The following is a 21,065-nucleotide window of genomic DNA, read 5'->3' on the forward strand; positions in this document are numbered from 1 at the left end:
GATGCGCTGGGCTCCTCCGGCGTTGCACGAAACCCGCCCGCTTGCGTCCGCGAAGCTCCAGTGCCAGGGCTTCAGGCTTCCAGTTGCCTGTCTTTCACAGCAGATTCCTCTTGCACAGCCCTCACCTCACAGAGGAGCTCCGGGACTGCAGTTTACACAGTCAAGGGACCTGCTGGTGTCACCTATCCTGCAGTCACCCTTACTCAATGCCTACTTCTCTCCAAATGCTCAGTCAGGGTCCGGACAGCCTTCCTCCAGTGATGAGGAAGCTGGACTACAGGAAGAATTTTCACCATATCAAATCTCCCATCCTCAGACCCCAATCAATAGAGGTCATAGAAAAATTACTTCATCCTACTCTCTGGATCCTGTCCCGTGTTGTGTAAACCCCTGGATGGCACCACCTATGCCCTTCCCACCACAGTGGCAATATTGGGCCACATAGGCATCTTATCCTCAAGACCACACTCCCTATGCCACCTCAACCAGGCGTGACACCTGTCCGGCCCACCAGCTGATGAACCTGCCACTGACGTAAGGCACCAGGCAGCACTGTCACAACTGCAGGATCCGGCATGACGTGCCTCAAACCCAGTAGATCTAGTTGTTACGCCTGATGAAGCCTTACTTCCTCCTCCCCCCACATCTTTGGATGATTTCTCAAAATTTCAAGACTTTTTCAAAAGAGTTGCCAGTGAGTTAAGAATTAACTTGGAGGAGGTTCCTGAACAGCAGCATGAGTTAACGGACATCCTGCAATCCTCTTCTTCTTCTAGGATTGCATTACTGATCAATGCAGCCCTTTTGGAACCTGCTAAGGCCATCTGTCAGACTCCTGCTGCAAGCCTACCTACCTGTAAACGAGCGGACCACAAGTACTTCATCCCTTCCATGGGCTCTGAATTCCTTTTCACTCATCCAGTGCCAAACTCGCTGATGATAGATGCAGTCAACCAAAAGACCAAACGCCCGTTTCCCTGCTTCACCCCATCTGACAAGGCCAGTATGCGATTAGATCTGCTCGGAAGTAAAGTATACACATCTTCCATGTTACAATTTCGTATTGCTAATTATACTGCTGTTCTGGCAAAATATGACCACAAAAATTACAACAAATTCATGGACTTTATTGATGACATTCCGGAAGGAAAGAAACAACAATTCATGGCTCTAGTTTCCGAGGGACAAATCATCTCACATACCGCTCTTCAAGTGGCCCTTGATGCAGCCAACACTGCAGCAAAATCCACTGCTACAGCAGTGGTCATGCGCCGAGGTTCATTCCTTTCCTCGAGAGGTACAGAATACCATTGAAGATCTTCCCTTCGACCGTGACAAACTCTTTCATTGAATGAAGTACGTCGTTCAGGCAAAGACTCAAGGGCAACTTTCCGGTCTCTAGGAATTCAAACTCCTACGACCAGAAGGCGACAATATAGATATCAACCTTATCAGCGTCCACGCTACCCTGCACACCCTACCCTGCTACCCTACCCTGTGCCCAGCAATTCCATAGAGCACATGAGCAGCAACGCCAGATACCAGCGTCACCGTCTCAATTCCTCAGCAGTGTTTCAACCCCCTCCGACTAATAAGCAGATTTGAAGCCTTGTTTGAGGGTTTAGAAAACAGCGTTCTCACTTCAATGCTTACACCGCATGTCCCTATTTTTGGACACTGCCTACGACCATTCTCCCATCAATGGCAGAACATTACCACCAACAAGTGGGTTATATTGGTCGTCACAATTGGCTATTCGATCCCTTTCCTATCCTTGCCTCCTACCCACTCACACTCCCTGTCCTCCTTCAGGGACCCCTCTCACGAGCAACTGCTCCTCCAAGAAGTACATCTTCTTCTATTGGGAGCAGTGGAACTTGTGCCCAAATGGCACAGAGGAAAGGGGTTTTACTCCAATTATTTCTTAACAGAAAAGAAAACCAGGGGATGACGACCTATCCTCGACCTCAGGCGGCTCAACAAATGTATCAAAAAGCAAAAGTTCAAAATGGTTACCCTCACCACCATAATCCCAGCACTGGAGCAGGGTGATTGGTTTTCAGCCCTCGACCTACAGGATGCCTATTTTCATGTGACCGTACATCCGGCCCACAGACGTTTCCTTCGTTTTACCCTCAGCTCAACACATTTTCAATACAGGGTGCTACCCCTGGGCCTATCCACTCCCCGCATTTTTTCACAAGCTCCTAGCTGTAGTCTCTGCCTACCGCAGGAAACAAGGGATCATAATATTTCCTTACCTCAACGATTTGTCTCCTCAAAGTCTCAACACATGACAAACGGCTTCGATTCACGCAGCTCACCGTTGATTGTTTCCTATCCCTCGGCCTACAAATAAAAACAAATCCACATTATCTCTTACCCAGCATCTGGAGTTCATAGGAGCACACCTCGATTTCCAGATGGAAATAGCATCTCTCCCGCCCGATCGCTTCAACACCATAAAACTATTGGCAGCGAAACTTCGCAACAGTCCTCAGGTCACCACTTGAGACTGTCTACAACTACTAGGTCACATGGCCTCGTGCTCTTTCGTGGTCCAAAACGCACGACTATACATGAGGTGCTTCCAAGTTTGGTTTGCCACAGTTTACAGACCAAATGTGCACTCTCTAAACAAGCCTCTATCCATACCTTTCAGAGTCAAAGACTCTCTCCTATGGTGGACAGTTCCCTCCAACCTTTGCTCTGGAGTCCCCTTTCTCTAGGATGCTCCATCCCTCATGACTACCGATGCATCCCTCACAGGGTGGGGTGCACTCATGTCCCACCACACAGCCCAGGGGCTATGGTCTTCAACCAAAACCTCCCTGCACATATATGTCCTAGAACTTCGAGCCATACACAACGCCTTCTGTCACTTCCTCTCATTAATCCAGAAGCAACATGTATGGATAATGACAGACAACATCACCTGCATGTTCTGTGTAAACAGGCAGGGAGGGGCTCGCTCTCACTCGCTTGGCACAGAAGCCATGAAGCTCTGGAATTGGTGCCTTGCGAACAACATTCGGATATGAGCCGCCTATCTTCCCAGAGTTGTGAATACCACAGCGGACAAATTAAGCAGACGCTTTCCCTGGGATCACGAATGGGAGATAAACGAGACGATCATCCACAACATATTCCACATATGGGGCTACCCAACTATAGACCTTTTCGCAGCTGCGAAAAACATGAAATGTCCCGAATTTCCCTCCAGAGAGGGACTGGGCAAACATTCCCTGGGAGATGCGTTCATAATCCCATGGCACCAGGACTTGCTATATGCTTTTCCTCTGATACGTGTTCTCCACAGAGTTCTAATAAAGATACAGACAGACTGTGCCATGGTCTGATTGCCCCGTCGTGGCCTGGACAACCGTGGTTTCCATTCCTCACCAGAATATCAATCCGCCCACCAATCTCGTAGCCCCTCACTCTGAACCTCCTATCATAGCAACACTGTCGATTTCTTCACCCCAACGTGTCCATGCTTCACCTTAAAGCTTGGTTCCTATATGGTTCTCCCAAAACGAACTAGCATGCTCTGAGCAGGTTCAAAGAGTGCTCCTACATAGCAGAACACAATCTACTCGCATCACCTGTCTCCGAAAGTGGAAGCGATTCAAACAATGGTGCTCAACTAATGGTGCTCTTCCTACTTCTGCACCTCTTCCACTTATACTTGACTACCTATTAGACCTCAAGCAATCGGGCCTTTTTCAGCTCCATCGAAGTCCACTTAGCTGCTATTACAACTTTTCATAATAAGATTGATGATACCTCTGTTTTTGCTCATCCAATCACCAAGTGTTTTCTCAAAGGACTCCAATCCCTATACCCAGACATTAAACCTCCTACTCCTCCGTGGGACCTTCACTTAGTTTTATCCTGCTTAACTCAACATCCATTCGAGCACCTAGCCACTTGCTCCCTTTTACACCTCTCTATGAAAACAGCATTCTTAGTGGCAATCACCTCGCCAGACGGGCAGGAGAAATAGCAGTTCTCATGGTAGACCCACCGTATACACTATTTTTTAAGGACAAGGTTACCCTCTGATTACGTCCCAAATTCCTTTCAAAGGTGCATTCCACATCAATGAGCCGATACACCTACCAACTTTCTTTCCCAAACCACATGCAAACTCTTTTGACTCCACCATGCATACGTTAGATGTACAAAGGCCTTTGTCTTTCTATTTGGATAGAACTTTAGGAACTTTTCTAGACTTTGTCTCCATTGCGGAGCATTCCAAAGGGACACCTATTTCTACCCAGAGACTTTCAAACTGGATTTCTGACTGTATCTGACTGCTATCAGATAAAGAAAGTGACGCCTTCAGCCGGCATCAGAACTCACTCCACTAGATCTGTGGCTAGCTCCGTGGCTTTTCTACGCAAAGTTCCCCTGGCTGACATCTGTAAATCGGCCACTTGGTCTTCTGAACACACATTTGTTAAGCACTACGCCCTTACTCAAGGACGTCTCTCTGATACACGATTAGGCAGAGCTGTATTATCTACTGCATTCCTACCAAATCCAAAGTCCCTACCTCCTTGAGATACACTGCTTTTCAGTCACCTGAAGTGGAGGACTCACAGGGACATTTCTCTCGAAGAGGAGGTTACTCCCCCCTGGTGTAGTAACTGATGCTCTTCGAGATGAGTGTCCTGTGGGTGCTCCACTACCCCCCCTACTCCCCTCTTCTTCAGAGTTGGGGTAGCCTCCGTTGTAGAGAAGGAGCTGAGGAGACTGGTCGCGCACGCGTACTATTAAGGTACACTCAGAGTGGGGGGGCAGGCTCTGCGTGTATGCGACCGCCACAAGTACCGCTGTAAAAATCTCCAAGCGAAGGTGCAGGGACGCACCAACACCTTGAGTGGAGCACCCACAAGGACACTCAGCTCGAACATCAGTTACTGCACAGGATGAGTAACCTCCTCCTTTGCTCATTCAGCAACCTGATTTGCTTGTGTTGGTTCTTTGGGTTAATGCTGAAAATGAATACCCGGTTTAGTAAGGCTATTTATAGTCTGTATAGCAATATTTGACACAGATAAGATGTTCTTAAATTCAGAATATATTTACCAATAGAATTTGTGTCTGTTTTATGAAAAAAATTATTTAAGAATTGAATTACTCACTGAAATAGATGGTGCCTAGAGAGGGATGCAAGTGGATTGGTTTTATTTAATTGATGGTAACAACTGGAACTGAGGCAGATTACCATTACTATTCAATATATTTTTACATGAAGAAAATTCAGTGGAAATTAAACTACATGTCAGGCTTTGCATTTAGTGGGTTTAAAGGTGATCTACAAATAGAAGAGAGGACTCCATTTACTTTTGTAGTATGCTGAGTACTCAACATGGCAAAGGTGGGAGGGAAGTCCTGCATAGTATGGACTTCAAATTGTTTGTCTTTTAGGTCACCCGAAGTCCAGAATCAGTTAGGCTGGGTATAACACAGTTACACTCAGTATGCTGGTTGTGTTACTGATTACAAAATATCACTTCTGGGCGTAGGAAGGGAATTAGAGTACCACTGGACCTGTCCTAATGACAGTGTGGGGAGGGAGAGAGAGAAAGACAGGCTCATCAGGTAAATGCCATATTATAGGGATTTGCAAAGGTTTTTTTTTAAATAGGTTATTTGGAGCAATGAGGAAACAGTACATATAAAATAAGAATACTCCCTTAAAAAAAAATTGACAAACCAACATAACATACAAAGAAAAAAGGCCTTTACCTTGCTTTCCACAGTAACCAGAAGTTCTGCTATGGTGTTGGGGAACATCACCAGCCATGTAAGATTGTCTATTTCATTGAGCAGGAGACTCTTGAAAGAGAGTTTTAAAGTGAATATTCTAAGTGCCCAAAATTACCACCAAGAGTATCATTCTGATGTTAATGGAGATTTCTTACTGTTGTTTTCAGATTATATTTGACTGCCTTCAGAAGTGAAAAGGGAAGTACATTTCTTGCAACTGTTGGAGGTCAAATGAAAAAATAGAATGCCTCCTTATTTCAGTTAGGCCACAAAAGAGAACCTTCTTTCAAAAATCAGATTCATCCTGGTATGAAGGAGCTTGGTACTTTTCTGCTGCCACCAAAGGAAACATTTTTTCCATTCATACTTCGTACATTTCCAGTGCAATTTCTTTGTCCATGTTCAGACACTTAAAATCCATGTTTTTCAGCCACAGGAAGTGGCAGATAGCTAGCTACTGTTTTTCAGTTATGAGTCTTGAATTCAAAATTCACTTCAGTGTTCTTTATAGTTTTGTGTCAAAAACTTAATTTCTTTCTGTCCAGGAATATGGTATTTCCAAGGCTGAGAAACTAGAGATTGCCAAAGGCTACTGCACACCTCTAGTTAGGAAAATTCGTTCTGACCTTCAGAGGACTCAGGATGACGACACTGTAAACAAGCTTCACCCTCTGTAAGTTCAGTATTTTTCAATACATGTATGCTGCCAATTGTCTTCAGTACTTAAACGTTCCCGCAACCTCGATAGAGAACCACGTACTTATAAAGCTATGCTTACTTCAAACGATTTATAGTAAGATGGTAGTAAGTTTTCTAATATGGGCATATTTTAATGTCTTTCTTTTTTCCCCCTATATTTTGATTTCAGATACTCCAGAGGTGTTATGTCTCCTGAACGTCATGTTCGTACTCGGTTATATTTCACAAGTGAGAGTCATGTCCACTCCTTATTATCAACTCTTCGTTATGGTGCCTTATGTGACGTAAGTTGGTCATTTTCCTGTTAGAGCAAACGCTGCTGCTGGTATTTTCTGAAGAACCTATGGGACCAAATTCCACTAACCTTAAATGGGAGTTGAGTGCCTAACTTCCTTAGGCTACCTTGAAAATCACAATCTATTTTATTAAACATATTGATTTTGTAATATGTTTGGCAATATGACTTGTGTGCATAACACTAATCTTTGCCATATAGATTTTTTTCTTAGCAGAAAACAAGATGGAAAACGTTTAGCATTACCTTGGTTTTTTTATGGAAGTTAGTAAATATTAGTGTATTTGCTAACATTTGAGCTCTAAATTCGTCATGCTCAGAAAAGACCATATTTATATTCCGATCAAGCAGTAATGCAAAATACCTTTTAAGAATTTCTTGTAAGTAGGTTGAAATTCTTCTCTGAGAAGCTGAGCAGTACTGTCCATCTCCAAAATTGTTTACAATTGGTCCTTAAAACTAACTTGGTGGTGTCTAATATGCAACACATGAATATATTTCACTTAGCTTAAACACCCTACACCTGGTAGCTGCCTCATCAGAAATCAAGCAGGACACTTTCCAAAGTTCTGTCCCTGGAACTTAAGAAGAATAATTTCTCCTCCCAGGTTATTGGTAAGATAGGCAGAAAAATTAATGTTTTACACTTAGTGTCAAATTCTCACATCTGCACCACAAATCATAAAACTAATGTACACTTTTTATTTGAAAGAGTAACATGGTCTTTGTCATATCTGGCAATAGCATCTTATTTATGCAGCATCATAGCAGTGTTTAGAATTTTACAAGCAGTTAAATATTTTTCTTGTGGACACAAATCCTGAAGAGCATAAAACCTAACTCAAAAGGATGTGGTACCAAGAGAATGATTGCTGAGTAAGAATTGGATCCTGCACTAATATGAGTCTGGGCGATGGTAAAATAGAGGTAGAGAAGAGAGATTAGGGGGAAACACAAATTCTTATTCTTTGAGAAGATGCAGCCATATATTCTACGTAGGTGTGTGCACGCCCAATGCACCAGAGCAGGATAACTTTGCCTACCAGTACTTGTAGATGGGCAGTGCTCGTGTCTCGTAACTATAGCCCCGGCTATATCAGGTGGCGCTGCCCCAACCCCCCTCAGTTCTTTCCTACCGCCCATGGCTGGAGTTTGCAGCTCTGTGTGGCTCCTAACCTCACAACCTCTCTATTTCTGAGTGACTTTTTCTAGTTGGAAATAGTTAACTAGTACCCTTAGTATAGTGTTAATTAGCTTTAGTTTAAACATTTCACTGGTGATGCCTTCACCATGGTTTAAATACTGTCATGTGGAGGAATGATCACTGTACACGGTGCTTGCTGTGCTTAGGCAAAGCCCATGCCAAGGAGTGGTGGTGAGAGATCTTCGTCTAAATCAGCACTTGCTTGAACAGGCCACGTGGCCTGCTTCAGCACCAAGACTTACGTTGGATTGGATGTCACCCTTGGGTTCTGAGAGTGCTGCTACTTTGCGTTCTGGAGCTGGCACCTTTCCAAAGAGACACAGGAGTCACTCCTCCTCAACTGCACTGAAGAAAAGACCACACGTAAGACCATCAAGGTTACTCCAAATCGTGTGGAGACTCATCTGTCCCTTTCAGAAAGAATGCAGATTGGCATGATGTGAATGTTGGTACATGGGATGGATCAGGTCCCGTCAACCACTTTCTAGTACTGCACAAGGAAGTGAGAGACCCCTTACTGTCGACCCCAGTTCGGACATGGGGCGTTTGTTGAGTCTGGTACCAACGAGGGCAGTGCCAGCACTGGCTGTTTCTGTGTCAGCAGCGTATCCAGCAACAACGGATCTCCTCTGCCTTTTTGTCTCAACCTCTCCGTTGGCCCAGGACTTTGCCATTGCTGTGTCATTTATAGGCTCCTTGGCTAGGCGAGCTGCTGAACCTGGGGTTCTGTCAGCACCGCACCCTGGTGTTTCCCTTCCATAGTCAGTGGAAGCAGGAACCAATGCCAGGCTCAGCACAAGGGACGTCCTTAGCGTAGAGAACGTCTTCAGCACCCCTGCTGTTGGCTCAGCCAATGTTACTGTGGCAGCACTCGCCGCCCTCCACTTTGCCACAGTCACGTTGGTGCCGCTGCCAACTTCGGGGTTGACACCACTTCCGGTGCCAGAAACAACAAAGGTGTACTCAGTGCCAGCGACAGCATTTCCACCGTTGCCACCAGTTCCCTCTTCGTTCTGGTGTATGGACGAGTCAGTTACTCAGACCTTTCTCCCCTGGAGCCCGGTACTCCTTTACTTCTAGGTTGGGATCATCCTCCTCCCATTTTCCATCGCCTGATCCACACTGGCGGCCATTCATGGAACACTGTGGGTACCGAGATTGGCACTCATCTTGTGGGGAGGACTATGGATTTTTTACTTCAAGGGCTCCTGTGCCTTTGATCAGATATTTTTGGTAATGATGCCCATTTAGCCCATTCATTCCTTGTGTCCTGCACCGAGACTACATGGGGCTGTGCAGACAAACAACTCTCAATTCCTTCTCAACTAACTGCCTTTGGCCCGAGACAGATTCTGCAACTTTTGCCTCTTCTCTGTTCAGCATTTGGATAGATAGTTAGTTACTTTCCTTCTCTTGTTCTTTCCCTTAAAATTGTTTTTAAAATCTTTTTATTCTTCGTTTAGAACTTCGTCTTCTTTCGGGTTATCTTTTATTTTGTAATTTTTTCCTTGGGAATGCTGAGTTCCCTGGGATTCAAGATGGGTGTCTCATGCCACGAGGCTATTCTAATCAGTGATGGCCATCCCCAGTGCCTTGGCTGTTTGGGTGATACCCATATGCCTAGTAAGTGCAAGATCTGCACATCCTTCAAAAGTAGATCCTGAAAAAAATAGGGAAATCAAGATTGAACTTCTAACGATAGAGCAAGCCTTACATTCAGCTTCAGAGCCAAGGGCAGAGGACCTCCCCCCCGCCCCCTGTACATAGATCTCCCAGTACCAATAGTGCCCCGTCCATGCCAAGACTTCAGTCAACAGAGACCACTAGAAAGATAGGAGGTACTGCAACATCAAGTACTTCTACAGTAGCAAAGTCCTCATCTGCCTCTAAATAGGAGGAGGTAGGGAGTAAATCTCCAAGAGAATCTCAGTCACCAAAGCACGAGAGAGCTACAGAGACCTCAGGTCCCAAGGGGAGTTCCATGCAGGCTTAGAGTGATGCTGGTACTGCAAAGGCAAAGAAGAAAACTCAGTCTAAGACAGACTTGGTATCGAGTTTGGGTACCTGGATCCGAACTGGCAGAGACGTAGGTGGAAAGAGTTATAAGCCTGTCCTAGAACAACACTCAGTACCAATATCAAGGAAGTCAACTGTACCAAAGACTGCCAAATCTCATATGGTACCAAGGGAATTGGGACTGACACAGTCCCAGGCCAGGCTCTCAGTGCCAATTACATTGATACAGAAACCATACTTCAGGCTTTCTCCCAGACCAGTCTCTACTATCAGTAATTCAAGAGTTCAGGTACCTAAGGACTCTGCTCTTCAGAGCCAGAGTCTCCCCTATTAATGAGTGCTGGGGTTTGTCAGTGTCAACAGCTGCTCAGTCACCACCCCCTGTATCACATAGGAACCATGCTTGCCCTCGTTGTCTTTCAAGCTGAACAACTTCCCACCATACTCTGGAGTATGTGGAATAGGATGCTTCAGATTCTCAGATCTCTGTGCAGTGTTCCCCTGTCTATTCTAGAACTCATCACTATCCCTCCTGCCCTGATGTTTTGCAAGAGGATAGACCTCAAATGAACACCCTCCTGGCAGAAACACAGATGCCTCAACCTATGCCTTTTGGCGCCCCTCAGTGGCCTTTCTGGGATCCGTGGATGTTCTGTCACCAGAAATTTGTGATGAGGTCTTCACACCACCAGAGGGAACAGAGAAGGACCCATTCTCCTTAACCCCCTTTACAACCAACCATGCCAGACGAAGAGACCTTTGAGGAACAAGGGCAGACAGGGAGGTAACACCTCTTATGAATGTTTCCTCTTCATCACCAGATGAAGCTGTCATGCCTCCACCACCTTCTGTGGAAGATGACTTCAGACCATTTCAGGAACTGATGACACAAGTTGCTGACATGCTTTAGATTCCCTTAGAGCAGCAGTTCTCAACCGAGCAGGTTTCAGGGGGTTCGCCAATTAGTCGGCACTAAATTTGCTGGGGCCTAGGGCAGAAAGCCAAAGCCAGAGCTCTGCCGTGGCGGGTCTGAAGCCTGAGCAGCTTAGCTTCATGGAGCCCCCTGTGGCGTGGGGCCATGAGCAATTGCCCTGGTTGCTACTCCCTAACTCTGACCCTGGCTTTTATATTTAGAAAAACAGTTGTTCCACATGTGGGCTCTGGAGTTTTTAAGCATATTGGCTGGGCCTCAGAAAGAAAAATATTGAGAACCCCTGCCTTAGAGGAGATTCAGGAGTCCCACCATAAGCTCCTAGACATCTTACACACCTTGTCATTGATGAGAATTGCCATTCAAGTGAATGAAGCTCTTATGGAGCCCTCTAAGACTGTTTGGCAAACCCTAGCTACAACACTGCCTACCTCCAACAGAGTTGATAAAAACTATTATGTTCCTGATGGAGAATCAGAGTTTCTGTTCTCTCACCCAGCTCTGAACTCCCAAGTAGTAGATGCGTTAATGAACGAGGTAGGCAACATAGCTCAAGTCCAGCCCATACAGCAAGGACCATAAGAAGCTCAAACTTTCCGGCTGCAAGTCCCATCAGCTATAACTACATTTTCTCAACCGTCCATGACCTCCAAGTGACAATTTTGATGATTTGGTCAAGAGTCTGAACCGTTCCCAGTTGAAGTGGCTTTCCAGCTGCAACATCCTACCCCCTCCCTCTTTTCGGATGCCACCTCTCCCTTTTTCAGGATGCATGCGAGCATATAACATCGGACAAATGGGTTTTGGAATCCATAACTTCTGGTTGCGCTATCCATTTCAAGATTATCCCTCCTATCCATCCCTGTCCCTCTTTAGGGATCCTTCTGGTGGTCAAGTACTAGAACAAGAAGTGACCTCACTTCTAAATTTAGGAGCAATAGAACCCATTCCTATGCAACATGGAGGAAGTGGATTTCATTCAGATATTCCCCCAAAAAAGGGAGTGTGGAGACCAGTTTTGGACCACAGGTCTCTAAACAGATATTTAAAACAACAAAAATTCAGGATGGTGACCCTGGCAGAATAATTTGGTCATTCGAATTAGGAGATTTGTAGGTCAAGAATCGCGAACTAGACACATGTTTTCATGATGCTGTTTGCCTATTACATAGGAGGTTTCTTCATTGCCAGATCAACAATGAACAATCAACACAAGGTGCTTCCTTTTGGACTATCTTTAGCACAAAGGATGTTCTCAAAGATGCTGGCAGTAGTTGTTGCCAACCTTTGTCATTTGGGCATAATCATTTTCCTGTATTTAAACGGTTGGCTGAAAAAGAACAGATCCTATTGGGAAGTGCTGGAGTTAGTAAAGATCACATGTTCTCGGTTTTATAGCCTAGGCCTTCAAATCAATATCAAAAAGTCCATTTTGACTCCACTATAGTGTCTAGATTTTGTAGGGGCTTTCTGGATGCATTGACAGGCAGAGCATACCTAGCAACTAGCAGATTTCTTGCACTAGTGAATCTTATCTCAAGAATTCAGGGCAGCGCTCAACTTACAGTAAGAGATTGCCTTCAGCTGCTGTGATGCATATACACATATTTCTATGTAGTGCAGCATGCCAGGTTACATATCCAAGGTTTACATGGATGTGCCAACCCCACAAACATAATCTAGGCAGGTTACTGTGTGTTCCCCAATAAGTTCTACATTCACTTAACTGGTGGAAGAACCTGAGCAAGACCTGAGAGCAGGCAAAAATGTTTGCCTATGCGTTCTACCTCTAATCAGATTGAAGTCAGTAAAGATAATGACAGACAACGTGATGTGAGCGTATTATATTGAGTGCCAGTTGAGTCTTTGGGTTAAGTTTAGAGGCGAGAGCAACAAGGCTGATGTCATGGTGAGCGTCTGCTATGGACCAGGAGGATGAAGTAGACAAGACTTTCTTCAAACAACTAACAGAAGTTTCCAGATCACAGGCCCTGGTTCTCATGCGGGACTTCAGTCACTCTGACATCTGCTGGGAGAACAATACAGCAGTGCACAGACAATCCAGGAAGTTTTTTGAGAGTGTTGAGGACCACTTCCTAGTGCAAGTGCTGGAGGAATCAACTAGGGGCCATGCTCCTCTTGACCTGCTGCTCACAAACAGGGAAGAATTGGTTGGGGAGGTAGAAGTGGGTGGCAACATGGGCAGCAGTGACCATGAGGTGGTCGAGTTCAGGATCCTGACAAAAGAAGGGAAGGAGAGCAGCAGAATATGGACCCTGGACTTCAGAAAAGCAGACACTGACTCCCTCAGGGACCTGATGGGCAGGATCCCCTGGGAGGCTAATAAGAGGGGGAAAGGAGTCCAGGAGAGCTGGCTGTATTTTAAAGAAGCCTTATTGAGGGTGCACGAACAAACCATCCCGATGTGCAGAAAGAATAGCAAATATGGCAGGCGACCAGCTTGGCTTAACAGAGAAATCTTCAGTGATCTTAAACACAAAAAAGAAGTTTACAGGAAGGGAAAACTTTGACAGATGACTAGGGAGGAGTATAAAGATATTGCTCGAGCATGCAGGGGTGTAATCAGGAACACCAAAGCACAATTGGAATTGCAGCTAGCAAGGGATATGAAGGGTAACAGGAAGGGTTTCTACAGGTATGTGAGCAACAAGAAGAAGAAAGTGTGGGACCCTTACTGAAAGAGGAAGGCAACCTAGTGACAGATGTAGAAAAAGCTGAAGTATTGAATGCTTTTTTTTGCTTTGGTCTTCACAGGCAGCACTGGGGAGAAGGTGAGCAGCCCTCAGTGGTGAAAGAACAGGTTAAGGACTGTTTAGTAAAGCAGGACATGCACAAGTCCATGGGTCCAGACTAATGCATCCGAGGGTGATGAGAGACTTGGCTGATGTGATTGGGGGAGGTCCCGGACAATTAGAAAAAGGCAAATATAGTGCCCATCTTTAAAAAAGGGAAGAAGGAGAATCCAGGGAACCTACAGACTGATCAGCCTCACCTCAGTCCTTGGAAAAATCATGGAGCAGGTCCTCAAGGAATCCATTTTGAAGCAGTTAGAGGAGAGGAAGGTGATCAGGAGCAGCCAACATGGATTCACCAAGGGCAAGTCATGCCTGACCAACCTGGTTGCCTTCTATGATGAAATAACTGGCTCTTGGATATGGGGAAAGCAGTGGACATGATATATCTTGACTTTACCAAAGCTTTTAATACAGTCTCCCACAGTATTCTTGCCAGCAAGTTTAAAAAGTATGGACTGGATGAATGGACTATAAGGTGGATAGAAAGCTGGCTAGGTCATTGGGCTCAACATGTAATGATCAAGGGCTCGATGTCTAGTTGGCAGCCGATATCAAGCAGAATGTCCCAAGGGTCCATCCTAAGGCTGGTTTTGTTCAACATCTTCCTTAATTATCTGGATGCTGGGATGGATTGCACCCTCAGCAAGTTCGCAGATGACACTAAACTAAGGTGAGAGATAGGTAGGCTGGAGGGTAGGGATAGGGTCCAGAGTGACCTAAACAAATTGAAGGATTGGGCCCAAAGAAATCTGATGAGGTTCAACAAGGAAAGTGCAGAGCCCTGCACTTAGGACGGAAGAATCCCATGCACCGCTACAGGCTGGGGATCCACTGGCTAAGTGGCAGTTCTGCAGAAAAGGACCTGGGGATTACAGTGGGCGAGAAGCTGAATATGAGTCAACAATGTGCCCTTGTTGCCAACAAAACTAACAGCATACTGGGCTGCATTAGTAAGGGACAGAGCTAGCAGACCAAGGGACGTGATTATTCCCCTCTATTTGGCACTGGTGAGGCCACGTCTGGAGTATTGTGTCCAGTTTGGCGCCCCCCCCCCCCCCCCCCCCCCACTACAGAAAGGAGGGAACTAGGCTTATTTAATCTGCAGAAGAGAAGAGTGAAGGGGGATTTGATAGCAGCATTCAGCAACCTGAAGTGAGGTTCCAAAGACGATGGAGCTAGGCTGTTCAAAGTGGCAGATAACAAACAAGGAGCAGTGGTCTTAAATTGCAGTGGGGGAGGTCTATGTTGGATATTAGGAAACACTATTTAACTAGGAGGGTGGTGAAGTACTGGAATGGGTTACCTGTGGGCAGGTGGAATCTCCATCCTCAGAGGTTTTTAAGGCCTGGCTTGACAAAGCCCTGGCTGGGATGATTTAGTTGGGACTGGTCCTGCTTTGAGCAGAGGGTTGAATTAGATGACCTCCTGAGGCCTCTTCCAACTTTAATCTTCTATGATTCTGTATCAAGTGTCAGAGAGGAACATGTTCCCCATCTGTCTTTGCTGAAGCAATAAAACTCTGTAATTGGTGCATAATGAACCACATAGTCATCTCGGCTTCTTACTACCTAGTTATTCAAAACACCATGGCAGACATTTCTTTCTAAATTATGAATGAGAACTGAACTGCAGAGTCCTTCACATGATATTCTCAGCTTGGTGGTTCTCATAGGTCAGTGGTAGGCAACCAGAGCAATCTGATTGTGGGTCGTGAGACATTTTGCTGACATTAACCATCCACAGGCACGGCCCCCCACAGCTCCTGTTGGCCGGGAATGGCGAACCATTGCCACTGAGAGCTGCGGGGGGTGGGGTTCTCTATTCACTCACCTCTCTACAGCAAGATTCCTGCAAGGTCTGTCAAATAGCTCCCCACAAATCAGAGACCCTACTCGTAGCTGGGACCAGAACCTGTTCTCAGTGGCTTTATGAAGTGTCTGTTTGAACCACTAGCTAGGTGTTCATTATTAGATTTATCTTTGAAGACAGCCTTTCTGGTAGTGATCACTTTTGCCTGAATGGTGGGAGAATTGATTTATAGTATTTTTCTGAAGAGGCAGTGTTATGGGCCTATTTAAGATTCTTACCTCAAATGTCCTCGGAATTCCCCATTAATCAAAGCATTCATCTTCTGGCTTTCTTCCCAAAACTACTTCGGACTAGTCAAGAAGCCTCTAGATGTGAGACGGGCATTTGCATTCTACCTAGACAGGACTAAACCATTTAGAAAATCTCTTAGACTATTTGTATCCGTTGCGGACAGAAACTAAAATGGTAATTTTGAAACAGTGGTTGTCTATGTGAATCTCGGGTTGTATTAAGACTTGTTTCGACAGAGCTCATGTCCAACCCCCTTCAGGAGTGATAACACATTCTACAAGAGCATTATCTACATCCGGGGTCTCAAACTCAATTTACTTTAGGGCCAGTGCCCATCCTCAAATCCTCCCAGCGGGCCAATAATGTCACTCATGCTGCCCAAAATTCCTCCTCCCACCTGCCTAGGGCTCTGGGACAGAGTTTGGGTTGGGGAGGTGGTCTGGGGTAGGGAATTGCAGTGCAGGCTCTGGGAGGGAATCTGGGTGCAGAAGGGGTGAGAGGTTGGGCTCTGGGAGGGAGTTTGGGTGAGGGAGGGGGTCTGGGATGGAGTTTGGGTGCTGGGGGCAGGCTCTGGGCTGGGGCAGAGAGTGGGGGTGCAGGAGGAGGGGGGTGGGGTTGCAGCCTCTGGGTGGGGGAGGGAGTTCAGGCTCTGGGAGAGAATTTGGAGGTGGGAGAGGGTGTGAGAGAAGGGGTGTAGGCTCTGTGAGGGAGTTTGGGGGGTGTGGGGAGGGGGTGCAGGCTCTGTGAGGGAGTTTGAGGGCAGGAAGGGGGTGAGGGTGCAGGCTCTGGGAGGGGGTCAGGGTGTGTGGTGCTTACCTGGAGCTCCAAGGCAGGGTGGGCCAGGTGGCCTCTGAGCGCTGCTGCCCCAGCCCCTGCAGCTTTCCATTGGCTGCAGGGGCACTTGGGGCGGGGGCAGCGCGGGGAAGCACATGGAGTGGCCGGCAGACACATGGAGCGAGCAGTAGACGCCGCTCAGCTCTGCTGCGCTGCCGGGGCACTGAACTGTTTTAAATCACCTGTGGGGGAGGGAGCGCCCAGGGGCGGCAGGTGTGGACAAAGGAGAGACCCAGCCCAAAATTGCTGGAGCCCTGCGGGGAGGTTCACGGGCCGCGAGTTTGAGACCCCTGATCTACATCCTTCCTTAAGGATGTACATCTTGTAGACATCTGTAGAGCAGCAACTTGATCCTCTGTTCATACCTTTTCTAATCATTACGCTCTGGTGCCCCTGGCAAGATCAAATGCAGCTGTGGCCAATGCAGTTCTCTCTTCTGTATTGGACTGTGCTTCGAACCTTCCACCTCTTTAAGGGGATACTGTTTAGAAGCCACCTGAAGTGGAGGCCCCACAGAGCTGCTATATGAAAAAAGAAAGGGTGCTCTGCTACGTGCCCTCCTTCCCCTTTTCTTCAGTATTGCCCTTAAGGGATTCTCTGGTGGAGAAGGACCTGAGGGTGGTTTGCCTGCACAGCTCCATAAAGCCTCGGTGTGGGGCACGAGGATGCATGGGTTGTATGTGTGGACCAGATGGGCACTGCTGTCAAAAATATATGATCAAAGGTGCGGGGCGCAGGTACACTTGAAGTGGAACATCCACAGAGATACATCTCAAAGAACTCCAGTTACTGTGCAACGTGAGTAACCTCTCCTTCTGTTGGCTCTGCCTGAGCCTTGGCAGAATAAGGGTGCACTAATCAGCATGTTTCTCCTGCTCTGCCCAGTGGTGCAGAGCAGAAGGGATTTTATTTTCTGGTGGAATTTGTACTACTTGTTAGTAGAGCTGTCAATCGCAGTTAACTCACATGAATAACTCAAAAAATTAATCGCAATTAAAAAAATTAATCGCGATTAATCACACTTTTAATTGCGCTGTTAAACAATAGAATACCGGTTGAAATTTATTAAATATTTTTGGATGTTTTTCTACATTTTCAAATATATTGATTTCAATTACAACACAGAATACAAAGTTTATAGTGCTCACTTTATATTATTTTTATTACAAATATTGCACAGTGAAACAAAAAATCATATTTTTCAATTCATCTCATACAAGTACTGTAGTTCAATCTCTTTATCATGAAAGTACAACTTACAAAGTAGATTTTTTTCTGTTACATAACTGCACTCAAAAACAAAACAATGTAAAACTTCAGAGTCTACAAGTCCACTCTTCTTGTTCAGCCAATCACTAAGAGAAACAAGTTTGTTTACATTTATGGGAGATAATGCTGCCTGCGTCTTATTTACAATATCACCTGAAAGTGAAAACAGGCTTTCGCCTGGCCCTTTTTGTAGCTGACATTGCAGATATGCTAAACATTATGTGCCAGACGTGCTAAACATTCATATGCCCCTTCATGCTTTGGCCACTATTCCAGAACATGCCTCCATGCTGCTGCTGATACTTATTTAAAAAAAAAAAAAAAAAAAAGCGTTAAATTTGTGACTGAACTCCTTGGGGGAGAATTGTATATCCTCCTGTTCTGTTTTCCTCGCATTCTGCTGCTTATTTCATGTTATAGCAGTCTCGGGTGAGGACCCATCACAAGTTCGTTTTAAGAACACTTTCACAGCAGATTTGAAAAAACACAAAACATACCAATCTGAGATTTCTAAAAATAGCTACAGCACTCAACTCATGGTTTAAGAATCTGAAGTGCCGTCCAAAATCTGAGAGGGACAAGGTATGGAGCATGCTTTTTCAGAAGTCTTAAGAGCCACACCCCGATGCCGAAATTACAGAACCCAAACCACCAGAAAAGAAAATCAATCTTCTGCTGGTGTCATCTGACTCAGATGATGAAAATGAACATGTCAGTCCGCTCTGCTTTGCATTGTTATTGAGCAGAACCCATCATCAAAATGGATGCATGTCCTCTGGAATAGTGGTTGAAGCATGAATGGGCATGTGAATCTTTAGCACATCTGGCACGTAAATATCTTGCGATGCCGGCTACAACAGTGCCATGCGAATGCATGTTCTAACTTTCAGGTGACATTGGTTACAATTTGTGGGAGATGATGCTGCCCACTTCTTGTTTACAAACTTGTTTGTCCGAGTGGTTGGGTGAAGTAGGACTGAGTGGACTTGTAGGTTCTAAAGTTTTGACATTGTTTTATTTTTGAATGCAGTTATTTTTTTGGATGTAATTGTACATTTGGAAGTTCAATTTTCATGATAGAGATTGGACTACAGTACCTGTATTAGGTGAATTGAAAGATATTATTTCTTTTGTTTTTTATAGTGCAAATATTTGTAATAAAAATAAATATAAAGTGAGCACTGTCCACTTTGTATTTTGTGTTGTAATTGAAATCAATATATATATATGAAAATGAAGAAAACATCCAAAAATATTTAAATAAATTATATTCTGTTATTGTTTAACAGTGCAATTAATTGCAATTAATTTTTTTAATTACATGATTAATCGATTAATTTTTGTAATTACTGGACAGCCCTACTTATTATAAGTTTACTATGAGCTCAGTAATGGGTTTATTGATCACTGTTTGATTCAGTATTTTTATTTTTTACAGGGAAGGGCATTCTTGTTGAGGGGTACATTCTGTGGCTCACAGAAAATTCTCGAGTCATTTCTGCAGCCATAAAATTTCAGCAAATGCAAGGTTCTAAATGTGATCTGAACTTGAAGGGCTAGTCTTTGGTTTGTTTTTCTAGAATGTTTGTTTCATTTTCATTCATTTGGAGGAGCTGTGGGCATTTTGGGTTGAATGTAAAATTTATTTTTAAAATATGAATTAAATATTCATAAGTTAAGATCACCTTTTTCTCTTAAATCACTTCAATTTTATTTTCAAAGGTTTTTTATTTAAAATGTGTTACAAAATGTTTCCATTTCTTTAAGGAGTCAAAAGAGGAACAGTGGAAACGAGCTATGGACTATCTCAATATTGTCAGTGAACTCAATTACATGACCCAGATTGTTATCATGCTGTATGAGGATCCAAACAAGGTAAGTAAATAAAATTGATAAATATCTACAGAAATATGATTAGTTCAAACCGTGTTTTAAAGATTAGATATTCATTGTCTTTAGGAACTTTCTTCAGAGGAACGTTTTCATGTGGAGCTTCACTTTAGTCCCGGAGCTAAAGGCTGTGAAGAGGATAAAAACTTACCAGCTGGTTTTGGATATAGACCTGCCTCCCGAGAGGTAATACTTCTGGCATACTTAGATCAAAAGTTCAAGGATTCTCTGTTCATGAATATGTTCCAATAACTTTTGTGTTAATCACTGGAGAATTAGTTAAAAAGAACAACGCATGATTTTGAATTAACTTTGTGTGTACTGTATGCATATAAAAAAATAAACTAGTGTACTATGAGTAACACTTATAGTCATAATTCAGGCCCTCTGATTTCAAATAGATACTTTACTTCAATAAAAGGTGTATACTCACCTCATTTGTTTTTACTGCCTTTGTAATTGCAACCTTTTATGGTTTTGCCTAATTTGTTGTTGGAGATAGTCCTGTTTCTCCAATGTTCTGACAAATGCATAAGAAAAAATATTAATTGGAATTTTGGGGAATATTGGCTAGTGAGACTAGATTATATTTTTCAGTTTGTATCTGTGTACATCTATATAGTTAAACAATTTGGTGTTACAAATGTTAAGACTCCGTGGGTGAAATACTGCCCCCATTGAAGTCTGTGGGAGTTTTGCCATTGACTTAAATGGAACCAGGATTTTACCCTTTACATATTCAGTGAAACATGTAAGAAGACATGGTGGTGTAAGCAATGATATGGTCACATTGTCACATGTTGTAGAAGAGAGTTAAAGTAGCAAATTCTTTTTCTAGGTATATAAAAAACAGTATTTGTATGGTTTAAGAACCTTGTGTCACCAAACTTCATGCCTATAATTAATGCTTTACTACATACAAAAAATGCTTAAATTATTCTATAACTGATTTCCTTAATGGATTTCCATGTCCAAATAGTACAACGTATGTAGATAACTTGAACAGGTAATATCTTTACGTGTAGAATGAAGGCTCAAAGAAAACCTGCCATAAAAATGATAGTGATGAGGAGTCACATACTTCTAAAAGGGATGAAACGGATCGATCAGTAGTGGTATTCAAGCCAATGGTGTCAGACCCAATTCACATACACAGAAAGTCGCCCCTTCCAAGATCCAGGAAGATTGGTTCTGTTGAAGTAAGTGTTTCGGTCACGGTGCATGTCTACTGAA

The 21,065-nt window shown here is 44.3% G+C and overlaps 1 protein-coding gene across 8 annotated transcripts in view; it reads left to right on the forward strand.

Annotated features, from left to right (window-relative positions):
• Window positions 1–21,065, forward strand: part of PPIP5K2 (diphosphoinositol pentakisphosphate kinase 2) — a 99,142-nt gene that overhangs the window by 58,030 nt on the left and 20,047 nt on the right. For all 8 annotated transcript variants that reach the window (XM_073344611.1, XM_073344610.1, XM_073344612.1 and 5 more), the window contains exons 20-24: window positions 6,324–6,451; window positions 6,647–6,761; window positions 19,710–19,817; window positions 19,902–20,018; window positions 20,858–21,031. In XM_073344611.1, the coding sequence (XP_073200712.1) occupies window positions 6,324–6,451; window positions 6,647–6,761; window positions 19,710–19,817; window positions 19,902–20,018; window positions 20,858–21,031 (642 nt within the window). The remainder of the gene's footprint in view (window positions 1–6,323; window positions 6,452–6,646; window positions 6,762–19,709; window positions 19,818–19,901; window positions 20,019–20,857; window positions 21,032–21,065) is intronic.

This window comes from Lepidochelys kempii, chromosome 5, assembly GCF_965140265.1.
Source record: "Lepidochelys kempii isolate rLepKem1 chromosome 5, rLepKem1.hap2, whole genome shotgun sequence".
Classification (NCBI taxonomy): Eukaryota; Metazoa; Chordata; order Testudines; family Cheloniidae; genus Lepidochelys; species Lepidochelys kempii.